At 46.1% G+C, this 17,848-nt stretch overlaps 1 protein-coding gene and 1 long non-coding RNA gene across 9 annotated transcripts in view; one reads left to right on the top strand and one right to left on the bottom strand.

The window, feature by feature from the left end:
* The first annotated feature begins 3,927 nt into the window (after positions 1-3,927).
* LOC107147236 (putative dimethylaniline monooxygenase [N-oxide-forming] 6) overlaps positions 3,928-17,848 on the top strand; it is a 23,043-nt gene continuing 9,122 nt past the window's right edge. The window contains exons 1-5 of one of the 7 annotated variants that reach the window (XM_048810043.1): positions 3,928-4,060; positions 8,021-8,246; positions 12,513-12,701; positions 15,422-15,584; positions 16,664-16,806. In XM_048810043.1, the coding sequence (XP_048666000.1) occupies positions 8,115-8,246; positions 12,513-12,701; positions 15,422-15,584; positions 16,664-16,806 (627 nt within the window). In that variant the 5' untranslated portion in view covers positions 3,928-4,060; positions 8,021-8,114. Of the gene's footprint in view, positions 4,061-7,447; positions 7,701-8,020; positions 8,247-11,622; positions 11,881-12,512; positions 12,702-14,807; positions 14,935-15,421; positions 15,585-16,663; positions 16,998-17,848 lie in introns of those variants that run through there. The other 6 variants (XR_007350026.1, XM_048810044.1, XM_048810046.1 and 3 more) reach the window with 6 other exon arrangements.
* The window catches only part of LOC125618669, an 18,303-nt gene continuing 15,388 nt past the window's right edge, over positions 14,934-17,848 (bottom strand). Inside the window, exons 2-3 of one of the 2 annotated variants that reach the window (XR_007350034.1) lie at positions 17,139-17,258; positions 14,934-15,352 (exon numbers count right to left, since the gene is read on the bottom strand). This is a non-coding gene — a long non-coding RNA (uncharacterized LOC125618669). Of the gene's footprint in view, positions 15,353-16,657; positions 17,259-17,848 lie in introns of those variants that run through there. The other variant, XR_007350033.1, reaches the window with a different exon arrangement.

Genomic DNA, 17,848 nt, shown 5'->3' with positions numbered 1-17,848 from the left:
TTCTGGAGTTGAAGAGCACAAATTTACAGAAATGAAAAATTTCATAGAGTGCTTCAACAGCAGAATCAATCAGGCAGCAAAAAGACAATGGATCTGGGCACAGTGGAGCACTCCTGTCATCCCAGCAGCTCCGGAGGCTGAAGCAGGAGGATCACGAGTTCAAAGCCAACCTCAGCAACAGCAAGCTAAGCAACTCAGTGAGACCATGTCTCTAAATAAAACACAAAATAGGGCTCAGTGGCTGAGTGTGCCTGAGTTCAATCCCTGGTAACCTCCTTGCCCCCCAAAAAAGACAATGGGGTCTAAGAGGTCATTTTAAATTACACAGAGGAACAGAAATAAGAATGCATGAAAAAGAGTAAAGGAAAGTCTATGGGACTGATGAGACATCATAAAGCAAACCAATGCATAGGCATTATGGGAGTCCCCTAAGGAGCAGAGGGACAGAAAGAGGGGGAAAACTTACATAAAGAAATGATGACAGAAAACTTTGCAAACCAGGAAAAGGAAACCAATGTGTAGATCCCTGAATATGAATGAAAGAATAGATTAAACAAAGAAATGTTCATTAGCCAGACATGGTGGTGCAGGCCTGTAATCCCAGTGGCTCAGGAGGCTGAGGCAGGAGGATTGTGAGTTCAAAGCCAGCCTCAGCAACTTAAAGAGGCACTAAGCAACTCAGCAGACCCAGTCTCTAAATAAAATATTTTAAAAGGGCCAGGGATGTGGCCCAGAGGTTAAGCATCCTGGGTTTAATCCCTGGTTAAAAAAAAAAGAAAAAAAGAAAGGAAGGAAGGAAGGAAGGAAGGAAGGAAGGAAGGAAGGGAGGAAGGAAGGAAGGTTCATTAAGACACTTTATAATCAAATTCTAAAAGTCAAAGATAAAGAATTATAAAGGCAGCACGAGAATAGTGACTTATCCAGGAAACCCCTAAGAGACTGTCAGTGGCATTCCTAGAAGAAACTCTGCAGGCCAGGTGAGAATGGAATGATATATTCAAAGAACTGGGAAAAAAAGTGTCAACCAAGAACACTAAACCTGGCAAAGCTGACCTTCAGAATAGTTTTCATACCATCGAATGAAGGAGGGATAAACACTTTCCCAAGCAAAAGGAGAGGGAGTTGATCACCACTGGATCTCCTTTTAATAAATGCTATCGGGAGTTCCTCAAAAGAAATGAAAGGAAATTGGTTACTAACATGAAAACATGAGAGCATGAGAGTCTGGGGCTGTGGCTCAGTGGTAGAGCACTTGCTTTGCATGTGTGAGGCACTGGGTTTGATCCTCAGCACTGCATAAAAATAAATAAACAAAATAAAGGTATTGTGTCCGTCTACAACTAAAATATATATATATATATATATATATATACTTAAAAAAAAATTTTAAATAAGTGCATGATATATGCTGGTTACGGTATATGTAGTCAAATTCTAAATACTCTAATACTGTAAGGGCAGTGTGTAGAAACTTGTATATATGCTTGTATACAAAACTTGTATACAAAAGTTAAGAAAAAAACTGTTAAAAATAACTACAGTTACAATAATTTGCTTAGAGACACACAATATAAAATACGTAAACTGTGACTTCAAAATATGAAATGCAGGAGGGAGGGTAAAAGTAGAGGTTTTAGGTGTGTGTAAAGTTAAGTTGCTAATAGTCCACCCTGGACTATTGTTTTATATAGGCCTCACAAATGCTAGAAAGAGAAAAAATGTAATAAATACACAAAAGATAAAGAAACCAAGCATAAGCACTACTTAAAACTATCAAGTCACAAAGGTAGACAGCAAAAGAATAAAGGAACAAGGGACTTACAAAAAATCCAGAAAACAGTTGATAGATGGCCATGGTATATCCCTACTTATAAACAATAACCTGATGCAACAGCCCGGATTGTCTTATAAAAAGAATGACTGAATAGATTTTAAAAAGAAAAACAAAATCCAAATGTATGTAATATGTATTGTCCATAAGAGACTCGTTTTAGATTTAAGGACACTCAGAGGCAGAAAAAGACAAAATGGGAAAAACCTTCCAGCCAATGGAAGCCCCAGGAGCCACAGCGGCTACACTTATGGCAAAAAAAAAAAACTCACTTAAAGTTGAAAACCATCCCAAGGGATAAAGAAGGTCACTCTGAAGTGATAAGGAGGAGGGCTGGTCACGAGTGTGTAACATGATAAATATATGTGCACCGTACACTGGAACACCTAAACATATGGAGCAAGTTTTAGATCTGAGGAGAGAGACAACCAGACAAGGGACGAAGCATGGGAAAGGAGCAAGGACGCTGGGAAGCTGGACATACACACGCAAGGGAGGAAACCGGACCCTGCATATACAGAAAAAAAAAACAACTTAAAGTGTATTAAAGGCTTAAACTTTAAGATCTGAAACTGTAAAACTATAAGGGAAAAAAGAGTAGACACCTTGACATTATTCTGGTCAATGAGTCTTTTATAAAAATATATGTGTCAAATGTAGGGATGTGAAAGTAAAAAAAGATAAATTAAATAGCATCAAATTTTTTAAAAAAGGTTCATCATAGAAAAGGAGAAAACTAACAGAGTGAAGTGACAACCCATAGAAGAAGGCACTATTTGCAAACCATTCGTGGGATAAGGGCTGTGTTAGTCAGCTTGACGTCACTGTGGCCAAAACGTTGGACAAAGTCAACTTAGAGGGCTGGGGATGTGGCTCAAGCGGTAGCGCGCTCGCCTGCCATGCGTGCGGCCTGGGTTGGATCCTCAGCACCACATACAAATAAAGATGTTGTGTCTGCCGAAAATTAAAAAAATAAATATTTTAAAAAAAAAAAGTCAACTTAGAGGAATAAAAGTTTGTTTTGAGCTCATGATGTCAGGATTCAGTCCATAGTTGCCCAGTTCCACTGCTCTGGGCCCAAGAGAGGTGGAGCACGATAATGGAAGGTCATGGTAGTGGAAAACGGCTAGCCTCGTGGTGGCCAGGAAGCAGAGAGAGAGAGACAGAGGAGACAGAGACAGAGAGAGAGGAGAGAGAAAAAGAAGAGAGAAAGGGGCCACACAGAAGCTGACACACAGAAGTTGAACCCTTTCGGGGCACACCCAGGGACCCACCTCCCCAGCCACGCCCACCTGCCTACAGTTACCGTCCAGCCAGTCCATTCCAACCAGGATGGCCTGATTAGGTTCCAGCTCTCATAATCGGATCATTTCACCTCTGAATATTCCAGCATTACCACAGGAGCTTTTGAGGGACACCTCGTATCCACACCGTAACAAGGGGTTAATAATAAAATATGTAAGGACTTCAAACAAATCAGCAGCAATGAAACAAACAACCTTATTTAAACATGGGTAAAGGGCCTGGATAAACACTTCTCAAAAGAAGAAAAATGAATAGAGGAACAGAACCAAGGAATGGGAGGAGGGGAGGGAGGGAGGCAGCCCTGGGGGTGGGGATGATACTGGCCAAATGACATTGTGACATTGTGAGCAGGTATGAATACGTAACAACGGATTCCACCATTGTATACAACCATGACGCACTGATTTTAAAAAGTGGGGGAAAGAAGGACACGCTCAACATCACTAATTATCAAGGAAATGCAAATCAAAATGAAAATGAGACCTCACCTCACACCTGTTAGAATGGCCATAATCAAAAGACAAAAGATAAGAGGATGTAAGAAAAAGGGAATCTTGGTGCATTTTCAGTGGAAATGTAAATTAGTACAACCAACCATTTTGGAAAACAGTGTGAGGTTTCCCCAAAAAATTAAAACGGGACTTCCCTAGGACCCAGCAGTCCCACTCCTGGGTTCATAGCCAAAGGACAGGAAAGCAGTATGCGGAAGAGAGGCCACACAGGGGCATCCAGCAGGCACTGTCCACCACGCTGTGATGCAGCCTGGCCTCTGTCGGCAGATGCCCAGGCAAAGGCGCTGCACCTGCACACATCGTTCAGCCTCAAGAAAAGCAAATCTCATCTTTCACAATGACGAGGGGGAGCCGGAAGGACGCTGCACTAAGTGAAATCAGACAGGCATAGAGATGTGAATACCACGCACCAGTGAGTAGATGGGCAGTGGCTGTGACTTGGGCTGGGAGGGATGGTGGCTGGTGGTCAAAGCCTAAGAGCTCAGTGACGCAGGACGAGTAAGTCTGGAGATGTAACATGCAGCGCGGTGTTTAAACAGGGGTAAAGGGCCTGATAAACACTTCTCAAAACACAGTGCTGTACACGTGGGATTTGTTCAGAGTAGGTCCAAAGTGTTCTCGGCCACAAAGAACAGTGGGGCCTGAGTGAAGTGACAGAGACGCCAACAAACTTGCTACAATTTGGGGATACATGTGTATGTTAAAACATGGTGCTGGGCGCCTTACATGTAGTTTTATTTGTTAATTATACCTCAGTGAGGCTGGAGATAAAGAAATAAACTCAAAATAAACAATAAAATAAAAATTTTTGCACCCATCTATGCAGCAGTGATGCAAATAATCTTCACAGGAAAGAGGAGAGCTTTAAAAGTGTTGTCAAGTTAAATCCACACCTACTCACAGAGCACCCACTGGGTGTCAAGGGAGGTGACAAAAATCAGAATCCACAGTCCTGACAGCAAGAGGTGAATCTGTCCACAGGACAATAATGAACGCTTGTGAGACAATTCAGAGAGTTCCCGGAAGCCAGCGACATCAGGTGGTGAGGGATGCAGCATCGGACCTGAGGAAACTTGGCCAATGCACGGAAGTGCTAGGAAGGCTTCCAGTGGAGAAGGAGGTTTGGTCAGGGTCCTGACACATGCACAGACCTGCACAGACAAAATGAAGGTGGGAGAACCCCCACCCACAGTTCCAGAGGCCTGAGTGAGCAGGGAGCATGACCCCCCGCAGGGAGAGGGAAGGGACGTGGTTGAGTGCGGGTTCCCAGACAGGGGTGCATGGAGGAAAGGAGAGGCTGGGTCAGCCAGCAGTGGGAGGGCAGCAGGGGACCCCAGGAGGAGCACAGAGCACTGTGTGCCCTAGGAAACACTTCCTGAAGCCCTTGGCGAGTCCAGCTTTGGAAGGATAGTCCCCAGGAAGAAGGAAACACGGCCTGAAGCAAAGAGCCCACAGAAAGAACAGGCCTGAGCCTGTACATTTGCAGGGCAGGGGTGGCAGCAAGAAGGCGGGGCGGGAGACAAGGAAGAACGTCCGCTGCTCTGCCCTCTGCCTGCCCATCAACCAGCCTCCCTCCACTTGGTCCAGGACTTCCTCCTGGCTAGCCCGAGGGGTCACTAAAAGGTGATGAACCATAACCCTGCATTTGGGAAACTTTCAGGAAAGAGAATGCTGAGTTTTCCTCTCTGCCTCCCTCCTTCTACCCGTGGGATGAGACAGAACTGGCTAGGACTGGCTCGGGGGAGGGTTATCTCTGTAGGAAGAATGGGCCTCGGAGCAGATGTGATGGATTGAAGCTTAAGAATTTGCAAATTACAATCTGTCAAGGCCTCTGGCTGTGCTTGTGGATCCCCTAAGACTCCCTTAAGTCCAGAAAAATACAAAAATGGGAATTACAAACGTAAAATCATCTGGAAAATCTCCCCAAACCCTCACAAATCCTAAAATAATCAGCCTGTCCGGCAAACACCATGGCTTCCCTCAACTTGAAAGCCATTAGGCCTCCAAACCCTAGTCTGCTGCCCCAGGAAGCCAGGTACCAGGCAGCCTGTTCAAACCGCCCTGCTCTGGGTGACAGCCACAGCGCAGACCACCGAAGAGCTGAGGTCTGCAGAGGACTCAAGAGACTGAGCAGGCTCTTATCTCATCTCCCATACTGAACTCTTCATCAGTATCCAGAGGAGGGACAGCCTTCTTAAATCCCTTCCCTATTCCGATGACCAGATGGAGCTCCACAATTTCAAAGCACACCGCACTCTCTAAGTTGCCGGTCAGCCATTCACTGAGAGCATACTTGTTGAATGCCTGCTATGAGCTTAGCTGGGTCCCAGGCAGAGGAATAAGAAATGAGTAAGGCTTGTCTTTGGGTTGAAGAAGCTCAGGGCCTCATTGTTGAGATGTGACAGAGTTAAACAACAGCATAGGATGCTGTGAAACTGATTAGAAAATTTGGGAGGTCAGAAGAAGGAGGTCTGGTAGAAACTGAATTATTAGGAAAAATTAATTACCCTGCTCTGGCTCCTTCCTATACTGCAAGGACTTAGAAAGTTTAAAACTGCTCTTCAAAGACTGCTTTGCAGGTAGAGCTTGCAGGCAACTTGGGCAGACACCTGGGCTGGAGCAAAGGGAAGCAAAGGCTGAGTTTTCTTGCCCCTGAATGGGCAAGCACGGTTCACCAGCCAAGTTTACTCAGTGAGCCTCACGGCCTACTTCCTGAGGTGGAGGCATCTGCAGTGACCCCAATAGTGCCCTGCCTGCTGGATGTGATTCCAGTGTGACCTCACCTGTCCTGTGGCAGGCCCCTGGTTTCTGCTCCTAGTGCCCTGCATCCTCTCCTACCCAGTGTTCTGCCATTGCCCTGCCCTCTCTGGCCTGTGTTGTTGCAACCCCGTCCTGGCCAGCCTCCAAATCTGGTCTTGTCTGATCTCATCACTTCCATGTTCAAAATTTCCCAAAACCTAGAAAATGGTGTCCAAACCCTTGAGTGAGGTGCTGCGGTGTCTTCCACAACCTGTGACCCCCTCATCTTCTGCTATTCCTGTTCCCTGTAGTCCAGCAATCCCGGGCCAGCTGCACCTCACTCACTCCAGGTCACATCCCCCTTGCTCGTTTGTATGTTGGCACACTTTTCTCTTTGCTTGCTGCACGCTCCTTGCCCCTTCTCTGGCTGGCAAAGATTTATCCTTCCCTTGACCCTCAGCCTCTTCTCACTTTCTCTTAAAGTCATTAGTTCTTATTCTTCTCCCAGGCAGATTTAGATGCTCCTTCCTGAGTACTGGGTGCACCGAACCCAGCTCGCTGTCACACGTCCCTTCTCTGTCTCTTGGAATGTTCCAGGTGGAAACTCCGTCTGCTGGCCCCTGAGCCCCTAAGACCCTGTTGAAATGCTTGACATGTGGTAGGCACTTGCCAAAGTTGAAGGAATGGCGGAAGGGAGGCAGGTGGGGAGGAAGATGAGGGGGGACGGCAGGGATGGAAAGGGGTGGCAGCCAGAGATGAGATTCAGTGGCTCTGCAATTCTGTCCTTTGCATCTCCAGTTTTACAAACTCATCACCTACAAGGGTTAGCTCGGCTCCTCACATTCAGACCTTCCTATGTTTCCAGAAATCTGAGCCCCCGTTGGTGCAACAAAACTAGCCCAGGTGCATCGAGTCTGTTTATACATACTGTAGTTTCAAAGCAAAAATAAATAATAGCCATTGTTCCCTTAATCTCCTAGGGATTTACCTTACAGCTCCGGGGAGCACATTAGTCACTGTTTGGCCCTTTGGAACCAGGACTAGGGGCCTCGCTCAGCCCTCCCCCAGCCTTTTCTTCTTTGCTCCCCTCCCCTCCCCGTTCTCCTCTCATTCCTGCCGTGCTCAGTCCTTCTCCACCAGATCTCACCAGGACTCCACACCATGAAGAATACAAAGAAAGAGGAATTTTTACTTTAAGAGCAATAACTCCTCCCCTTTTCTCAGTTTTTCCATCAAAAGACATTGTTAAAAGCCATCCCTTCCACATCTAGACAACCGCTGGTCCTCCGGGAGGGAAGGAGGCTGATCAGGAGGTGAGGCCTCTTTCAGTCAGGCACTCATTGTGCGGGAGGGGATCTGGCATAGAGGATTTTGTGCAGGTTCACACCTAGTTCTGACCCCTTCATTTGTTAGCTCTAAACCTTGAAGAAGTAATTTTGAATTCAAGGTATCAAAGCTTCCTTTGCAATTGAGAGCACAGGATTGGTGATCTTCCTGCGAAGCATTCACTGACGGCTGTATTTTTGGCATACTGAATAATCAGGAGATGCCAAATTTCATATCTTATTATAGTAAAATGGGACAAATAATGAGCATCAACTGTAAACGTGCCTCTGTGCCTTCTTGTGCTAAGGTGAGGATCCTGACACGCAAACCTTTTCACTGAGAAACCCTGTCAACCCACGCTCTTCTGAAGAAGTCCTTTCCAGACTCTGCTACAGGCGACCATGGCCAAGAGGGTGGCCATCATTGGAGCTGGCGTTAGTGGCTTGGCCGCCATTCGGTGCTGTCTGGAGGAGGGGCTGGAGCCCACCTGCTTTGAGAGGAGCGATGACATGGGAGGGCTGTGGAAGTTCTCGGTGAGTGGCACATCTCTGGGACACCAGAGGAAGGAGACGGGTTCCCAGCGCAGAACAAATCTGATTAGTTCTAATTCAGAGCCAGACAGCAGACCACAGAAGCTCCCGATCTGGAAAGTAAAAATCTTACCTCTCCGGTCACACTAACATCTGACCACCCAAAACTACTTCAAAGCAGCAGGACTTATGACTGGAGACAGAGGGTCTGGTGCCAGCAATGAGATAAAAACACGCTACCTCCTTCCCAGGTCGCTGAAAGGCTTCTGTCAATCACTGCTCTTAAAGGTCAAGAATAAGGTAAAAAAAGAAAAACAAATCTGAACTAAGACCAGAAGGCGTGAGTTCTAGTCTCAGCTCTTAGGTTTTCCTAGGCAAGTTGTTTTTTTCCTTTCTGGACCTTGAATACTCATTTGTTAAAAAAAGAAGTTGGAAGATAGGTTCCCTCTAATGAGCTTCCCATTTCTAACAGAATATGAGTCTATGATTAATTTACATCTCTGATGAGATACAAGTGATTATAAATGCTGATTATGTAAGTGGCTATTGGTTATCTACTGATTCCAAACCCAGAGAGAAAAATGGTGGTCTTTGCTATTTGATCATTTATAGAAATGACATAGATTTCAAAAGCCAGGTTTGGAGAGGCTTCTAGCCTTTGTGTCCTGACTCTCCCATTGTGACTGGATGTGAAAGGTTTGTGTTTGGCTTGAAGACATTAAACCCACATCCTTGGTCCCATAACCATCTTCCATTGTTAGTTATTGTCCAACCTGCATCAATGGACTCCTTGGATAGAATTGATCAGTGCTAATTCAAAACACGTTTGTATTCATCTCAAAAGGTGTGTGGCGTTTGCCTTTATTTATTTATTTATTGTTGCTTTACATCTTTGTTCCTATTATACAAGGTCCCTAATTTTGTTTTCCATTACAGAATAATCAAGAGTTAATTTTTTTTTCAAAAATCCCATTCTCTCACATTTGCATTTGCTTAATTTTCTTAAACTAAATCATGAAGTGGCTCTCTACCATCTCTTCAATAACATCTAAATGCTGAAGGAGCCTCTCTTCTGGCAGGGTTTGCGCCAGGAATGAGATGTAAATATGTGGCATGACCCCTCTACTAAAACGGTCCCATCCACTGGAGGAAGCAAGCCATAATATAAGGCCACAGTTTTTTGGAAGCCAGTGGGCAAAACTCATTTAACTGGCAAAACATTTATTGAAAGTCATTAGGTCCAGGGCTGGGGTTGTGGCTCAGGGATAGAGCGCTCGCCTAGCATGTGTAAGCACCACATAAAAATAAGTAAATAAAATAAAGGTATTGTGTCCAACTACAACTAATATATATATAAAGTCATTAGATCCAAATACACAAGTTGAATTGACCTGAGACTAAGGCTCACTTTGTGTGATATGGCAGACATTTTAACACATTAAATTACAGGTTGAAACCCAGGATTTCACCAGGAGTGTTATGGGGCAAAATCCCAAAATGTACACATTTCAAAATAGATTTGGCCCTAAGAATTTCAAGTAAAAGATGATTGAACTTTATAATAACTGTCAACGGGCAAAGGCCTTGAGATTTTAGAAGTGGACTAGGGAAATCTTAGTGGGTCCAAAGCCAATTCCTGAGCCTTGAAGGATGTCCTCAGGCACAGGAAGTAAAGGACCACTGTGAGATGGGATTCCAGAGACAGTCATCAGGTGAGCCAGCCCCAGTACCCCAGGGCATCAACAGCCCCTGAAAGGCACAGAGAAGGCGTAAACTCCTGCATCCAGGGAAGAACCCACATGTTACTGCTGCCACCAGATCAGGAAGTTTATGGGAGCAGTAAGTGACATCAGTAAGATGCAGAATCAGACTCGTGTGACCCACTGTAAATGCAAAATCCTACTCAGAGGCCCAGTGGGGATGTGAACGTGTCCAAATACCTGAAACTTTAGCCTCCTCAACGCACCCCATCCCTTCTTTCTTTTCTAAGGAAAGTTGTGTTGGCACAACATCTGATTCAACAGGGAATTTTTTTTTAATGTGTTATATAAGCTTTTATCCTGCAAACCTCACACAAGGTGTGTGGAAAGACAGAAATCTGATAACTCAGAACTTTTCACTAGGTGCTTTTCTGAGAAATGGAAACCACGTGGGATTTAAACACTAGCAACCTGAATGTGAGAAAGTTTTACGTTTCAGACACCCCATACAGGGCCTCAGGACCTCAAAAGGTTTTATCGTTACTGCAATAAGACATTGTTCAATGTGCAATAGATTAGTGTCATTTTGATCGCAAAAAGAAAAACAATAGAACTGGACTGTGTGGACATTTTTTTCCCACTAATTAATTTATCCACTCAACCAATGCATGCTAAGTACACTACGCGCAGGGTGTGGTCAGGCTATCGCTGCACCAGGGAACCTGTATCATAAAAGTAGAGAGAAAACTAGGGTTAAAATAGCAGAAGTGAAGACCTGGGTACAGCATAAAGGCAGCAGGTGGAGGTGGAGGAGACTCAGTCACTGGTGAGAGGAGAGGGAAGCAAGCGCAAGGAGGCAGGACAGGTGGACAGAGATGGAGTATGGGGGAAAAGCAGGCCAGAGTGCTGGAGAGTCAGCCCCTGACCTTGCCCTGAGTACTTATGTCCTAGAGAAGAGGGGGGAGGAACACAGATTCCGAGGCCAGCAGTGATAAGGTCCCAGCAGCGGCGTGGACCTCTGGTCCAGGACAAGGTGTCCCGGCAGAGGCAGAGGCAGCCTGTGCCTGCCCACTGGCTCAGGCCTCTCCACGTGTTCAAATAACGAGACGCGGGCCCTGGAGCATTGTGGTTATATAACATGTTTTCTTTTCCTCTGTTTGAAGAACAGTCTTTGAGGGTAAATTCCAAATGTTTTTTTCTCTGTGTTAAGATTGGCTGGGGTCAAGGGATAGGAACAGAGAGTCATTCAAGATGAAAATAATCCCAGACTTTTCACCTCTGTTTCCCAGAGCAGAGTCCTGTAGTCCCCAGGGCTCCGCCCTTCTGCCTGTCCGGGGGCATCTGAGGAGCCTCATCCTCCCCTCTTCTCCCAGCCAAGGGCGGAAGACACAATCTGAGAGCAAACAGGACGCACTCAGACCCGAGCCCTGGGCCAGGAGCCTTTGTGCCTTTTTCCCAACTCTACAAAATTTCAAAGTGAGACGAAAAAGGTGAAAATCCCGAGGTTAGAAGGTCTGAGACACACAGCAACCACAGTGCAGGAAGCTTGTGTTTTCAACTTGAGAAGAAACACAGGCAGCCCCCGGCCCCCAGAGACACCCGCCTCTCCCCTCTTCCAGCAGTGTGTCTCCTCTCCCAGGGGTTAGTTAGCTGGGGTGGGAGAAGACAGACCACGGGGGGAAGTCCCCCCTCCTCCATTGCACAAGAGTTCCGCGAGCCTTGGAGGCTGCCAGCCTCCTGATGGGTTCTCAGGGCAGTACACTTCCATCCTGTCCTTGCCACAGAGAGGAAATGTTTATTTCCAGTTGAGCTTTAGACTGTCTCTCAACATGAAGCCACATTTCAATGACACAATGGCTTTAAAATGAAGGACCAAGATTTAACATGAGTTCTAAGGCCTCTGGCTTCCTTTGGGGAAGAGGGAACACCAACAACTGGTGAGTTCAAGACGTCTTCCAGGACAGAGTCCACTGACTGTGGGGTTCTCAGACTGCGCTTCCTGGGCCAGCAACAGGAGCTGTTCCTGGAACGCCTTAGACGCACTCCCCCCAGGCCCTGCCAGATCTGAGACTCTGTTGGCGCAACCAGGAACCTGTTCTGAGGCGCCAGTCCTCCCAGGGACCCATCACATCAGAGCTGACGAGCCACCTCAGTATGGGGTTCTGGGGCCAGGGAAGTACGAGCTGGGTGTTCGTGCAGCGACCAAACAGGCCAAGAGCCACAGCCTCTTGTTGATGTTTTGATGTTTGATCGTTTTGATGTTGTTTCTTAACATAAGCCTGAGATTAGAACATGGTGGTGCAAGATCAGAAGAGGAAGAGGCTAAGGGACTCCAAGAGCAGAGCTGACCTTAGGGCAATCGGGATAGGAAGGTTAACGTGGAAGATGGCCGGGTTCTGTGCCACGCTCTGTGTGCAGGCTTCCACTCCAGGTCTTACAGAGAACTTTTAACTGTTGCTTTTTTTTTTTTTTTTTTTAATATTCAAAAGGCTGTACTCAAATAAGAGTGGAATATTCTCAGGGGAACACCCTCCTTGGCCATCTCTTGAAGCCTTGTTGCTGTTCCTAGGAGCACGCAGAGGAAGGCAGAGCCAGCATTTACCGGTCCGTATTCACCAACTCTTCCAAAGAAATGATGTGCTTCCCAGACTTCCCGTACCCCGACGACTACCCCAACTACCTGCACCACAGCAAGCTCCAGGAGTACCTCCGGGCCTTCGCTCACACCAAGAGCCTCCTAGGACACATACGGTTTGAGGTGGGTCCTTGGGACTCGCACGGCTGCTGTTCAAGTGGGGTACAGGCTGGAGAAGGGGGCACCTGCCGTGGAAAGCAGAGCTGAGTGCTCCCAAACCTCTCCAACCCGTTGTTGGTTCAGATGATAAAATACTCACTGGGATTTTTGCTCCCAGGCTCATTCCCCACTGGTCTCCTAGAGCTTCCAAAACACCTTAGAAAATGCCGGAGGCTGAGATCCCATAAGACTGCCCTTCCCACCCGCAGGCTCTGATGTTTGGGAAATAACCCAAACTTCTCTAGCCGGTATTTCAAATTCTGTGGGTTCATTGTCAATGAGCTGTGCCTCAGGGGAGCGTGGCTTGGGCTAAAAATTCTGACACTTTGAACAGGTACAACTTAGGGACCGACAGAGTCACGGCCCACCCTTCATCCACCTGGCTCACTGCATTTCTCCTTGAAGGGTCATAAAGGCTATGACACGAAGTGCTGTTTCTGTGATGAGGATGTTTTATGCTTATTTGAAACCCTTGGCCTCAACTGTTCAGTGCACACACAGAGAATGGGCAAAATAATCAGCAAAATTATGGGTTGGGGTCCTATTTACATAAGAATTTACCTGGAGTAGTTCCAAACACACAGCTAAAATAAAACTTTCTAGTTGTCATTTCACTCCACTCATTTACTCATTGCACTCATTCATTTCACTTATTTATGATATTCCAAATGCACGAGGTGCCTCACTTTAGACATTAATGAAGTTCCCAACGTGGGCTCTGCACTGTGCTGTATGTTGTGTGTCCAAAAGAACAGCCAGAGACTCAGCCCTCAATAAACACATATCAAAACAAATACGTAAATGTGAACATTTAGAGTAAGTGACAACATAAGATTTAAGTGACAATTTAAATCAAAAGAGGAAAGTTTAAAAAGCTGTCTATAGTTCATAAAGAAAATAACACTATGGAGATCATAAAGCAAGAGTGTACTTTGGGGCTGGGCGTGGTGGCGCCCACCTGTAATCCCAGTGACAGGGGAGGCTGAGGCAAGAGGATCACAAGTTCAAGGCCAGCCCCAGCAACTAAGCAAGGCCCTAAGCAATTTAGTGAGACCCTGCCTCAAAATAAAAAATAATAAAAAGTTTACTGGGAATGTGGCTCAGTGGTAAAGCACTTCTGGGTTCAACCCCAAGTACCAAAAAATAAGAAAGATACCCTTTGAGGAAGGAACTTTTCTAAAAAATAAAATAAAATTTGAGTTGGTAGGTGTTGGGTAAGTGAGTGACATGACTAAAATTATGGAGGGGAAACGTGACCCACTTATATAGAGAATAGTGAGCAAACCAAGTTGGCCAAGAGGGAGATCATATCAGTTAGGAGAGGTTTAGCCACATACATCAGTAAACCTGCATGTTCCGTGGCTTTAAAAACAATGAGGGTGACTGTGCAGCCATGTAAATCAAACCTGGGTTGGGCCCATCCCAAGAGGGGTGATGGCACCACAGCCATCAAGGTCTTTACCATTTTAGCATGAAGTTATATCATCAAGGTTGCCTCACCATCCAAAACAGCTGCTGAAGCTAAAGTCATCACAACCACCTTCTAGGCAAGGAAAAAGAGGAGGGGATGAGGGGCAAAAGAATGTTCTCTGTCTGAATCAGCGCCCTTCACAGACTCCCCTGGAGAGCCTATCCAGCGCTGTCTGCTTACATTTCAGAGCCTGAGAAGTATATCCCTTTGCTGGTTATTTGGTCACTCCAAACAAAATCAGGGTTCAGTTAGAAAGGGAGGAGGGGATTAGATAGTGGGGAAGCCCACTGTGGGACTATAGGAAAATAAGACTAAAAAGTAAATTGGAACAAAATCATGTGGACTTTTAATTATGGCACTAGATGTGTAAAATGGATCCTAGATACTGTGGAGTAACTGAAATAATTTTGAGCAGGAGAAAGAATCAATGTGATCTTTAGAAAGACCATGTGATGAGCAGGCCCGTGGCCATCAGAGGACGGAAGACAGGCTCCTTAGAGACCCTCGCAGCAACCTGTGCACGGGGTTATCAGAACTGGACCCAAGGCCACGTTAGAGTCAGGAAAACCAAGAGAACAAGAGTGAGATTTGAGATAAGGGTTTGTTTGGCTTCAGAGGAGAATGAAGAAATACCACGCAGAACAAGCTGTGGGTAAAGCCAGGTGGCTGGTAGGTTCATGTCATCTTCAAAGAAATACAAACATGGAAACCAGTTTGGGAGAAAACGTAAGTAGATCATCATAAAAACACGGCAGTAGCCCTCCGGGATGGCAGGAAGGAGTCCACGGTGATGCACGTGAGCTCAGCCCGTGGGAGTTGCTCACATTTCCAAGGGAGAGCCTCTGCGTCCACGGGGACACACCATCTGTACCTCACAGATGCCAGCCAGGGAGGGCAGGAAGCCATGTCAAGGGGAGGCAGTGAGCATGGCCTGGATTGTTCCAAGGCACCAGTCACAAAAGGCTCGATGTCATTTACCCCCAATCAACTAATGAGATGTCAGAAAGACAGAAATACCAGGGGTGATGTTCCTTATGCAATTTGAAGACTCACTGAAGATTTGCCTTGACTCCTATTTTAATCTTTCCATACATTTCCCAATGGCCAGGAAAGCTCACAACAATGATTTCTTCCACAAAAAATACTGCAAGAAAGAAAGAAAAAAAAAACATAAAAATTATAAATAAAAGGAACGTTTCTGGTTTTCTTTAAGACTCTGGTTACCAGTGTCAAGAAATGTCCTGGCTTCCTAGTCACTGGCCAATGGACGGTGGTTACTGAGAAGGACGGGAAGCAGGAATCCACTGTTTTTGACGCTGTGATGATTTGCTCAGGACATCACGTGTACCCCAATCTGCCAACGGATTCTTTTCCTGGTAAGTATGAAAAAATATATAACAATCTGGGGCTCATATGCAAACACCAGGGTTGACAACAGATCTTTCAATAGATGGGACCTAATTGTTCTTAAGTTACCAGAGGTTTCAGAAGGAAAACCGTTTCAGTCTGATGATAGGCTAAACATAAACCCCTGGGTTAGAAGAGTCAAAGGTGTTCAAGTCAGAGGTCCGACAGACACGAGCTCTTATTTCACAGAACAGTGACGACTCAATAGAAGTTCTGATGACACAGGGGGTCTCTGAGTGGAGCGCATTCAAAAAAGTAGAGTCCAGCTAGCAAATAATTTAAAGAAAGGCACATTTTCTTATTTATAGGAAAAACCCTAAGACTCTAAATTCATCTTCCTCCACAATTTGCAAATTGATTTTTGTAATCCCAGTGGTTTGGGAGTGTGTGTGTGCTTGTGGGGTGTGTATGGAGGCACACTCCAGGGCTGTCCCAAAGTGGCAAATGTCACAGCCTCTCTGCCCCCTCTACTACTCTTCTTTCCTTCTCTGCAAAAGGAACACAGTGCCCTCAAAGACAGAGTCCCATTTCCAGCATGAGATCCACGGGACAAAAAAGAGTGAAAGTTCATGAAGAATGGAAGACCCAACTGTGGATGTTAGTGGGCAGTAGATGCAGCAGTTAGTTGTGTGAGGTCAGAACTCCTGGGCTTCACTTCCTATTCCTCCAGCGCCTGACCACTGAAGCTCTTTGTCCCAATTTCTTCACCTCTTAAAATAGAGATATCAATGCTGACCATTCAGGGCTGTTATCCAGAGTCGATTGTTAAAAACATGACAAGCACTTAGCAGAGGATCCAGCCCACAATAAGCACTGCATACGCATTAACTACTATTATATGATTGTCCAAACAGAAATTCTAACACCTTGAGATGTTAAGACACCAGAGGTAATTATTTGTGGGCTTAGTGTCAAGAACTAAATGGGGAAGGCACATCAGTTAGGGAATTTTTAAAACTAAGGCTGATAATAGGCTTTTAAAAAATAGTAAAAAATTGAGTCTTCACAATTTCCAAAAATCACTCAGACCCCTCCCCGTTGCGCCTAGGCCTAGAGCAATTACAAGGCAACTACCTCCACAGCCGTGATTACAAGGGCCCAGAAGCCTTCAGGGGGAAGAGGGTCCTTGTGATTGGCCTGGGGAACTCGGGATCCGACATTGCTGTTGAGCTCAGTCGTCTGGCTGCACAGGTACGTGACCTAATGGCTTTGGGGAAGAACACACACTAAATCAACAGCCTGGGCCCTGACGATGGTGTCCGCCATGTCATACCACCTGCTGATGTGCCCTTTAAGTCAAGGAGGCCCTGACACACATCTGCATGTGCAGAAAGGTAATGTGGCCCAGGCCTGGAAGAAAGTTCCTTCTGTTGAGACCTGAGGTGAGTGTCCAGGCATAATTACATGAGTAAGTGTGTCTATGTAGGTTTTTGTGTTAATTTTATGTTCTGATAGCCTCCCCGTCAATCGGTTCCTAATCAGGCCCTATCTGTATTTGTGTCACACTATTTCCCAGCACTTACCATGAGACAGGTACTGCGTCTGTTCTGAAGTTCTGGAACAGGCACATGGTTTGGTATTGGGGACAGCATATTCCTTCGACAGCCAGTGTTCAGTAAATATTGGGTCCAAACTCTGTTATGCTAAAAAGACAGGCATAGTTAGAGCAGTTCCTGACTTCAAGGCCAGGAGAGGGGTGGACAGGGCACGAGACATGCGTGGACCATCATGAAAGGCAGTGTTAGTCTCCCAGTGGGACGAGTGTGGCCACAGCCGCACCATGAAAGGCACCTACCCCCAGGCCGAGCTGGACGGGACCAGCTGACCCACGCTTGACCTGGCCCTGAAGAAACCCAGTGTATTTTTAAGGAGACAAGTACTCAATACATAAACTCATAAATGGATGTAAATAAAAATCTAAAGTGTTTTAAAGCTAAACATCCCCTCAAGTTGTCACAGGGAGGCTAGAACAGACCAGAGGCCAGACTCGCCTTTGTTTGGAAAGCCCAGGACTCCTGGGGCAGGTGCACGGGGAGGACTGGGGAAGGACACAAGGGAAGGACACCGGGCACAGAGAACAGAATTACTCCGTGGTGTCTCCGTGGCCTCGTTTCATGTAGAGATTCAGCTGCACCTTTCCCTTCAGCCCGCCTCCTTCTACCACCCACCCTCCTAGGGCTCCCAGACCCCCGTCTTGGTCTATGAGTAGGTTAGAGTAAACGTGCCCAGCTGA

The sequence above is a fragment of the Marmota marmota genome, unplaced genomic scaffold (assembly GCF_001458135.2).
Source record: "Marmota marmota marmota unplaced genomic scaffold, marMar, whole genome shotgun sequence".
NCBI classification, from domain to species: Eukaryota; Metazoa; Chordata; class Mammalia; order Rodentia; family Sciuridae; genus Marmota; species Marmota marmota.
Note: the sequence above shows the minus strand (reverse complement) of the source record. Positions and strands in the feature narration are given on the sequence as shown.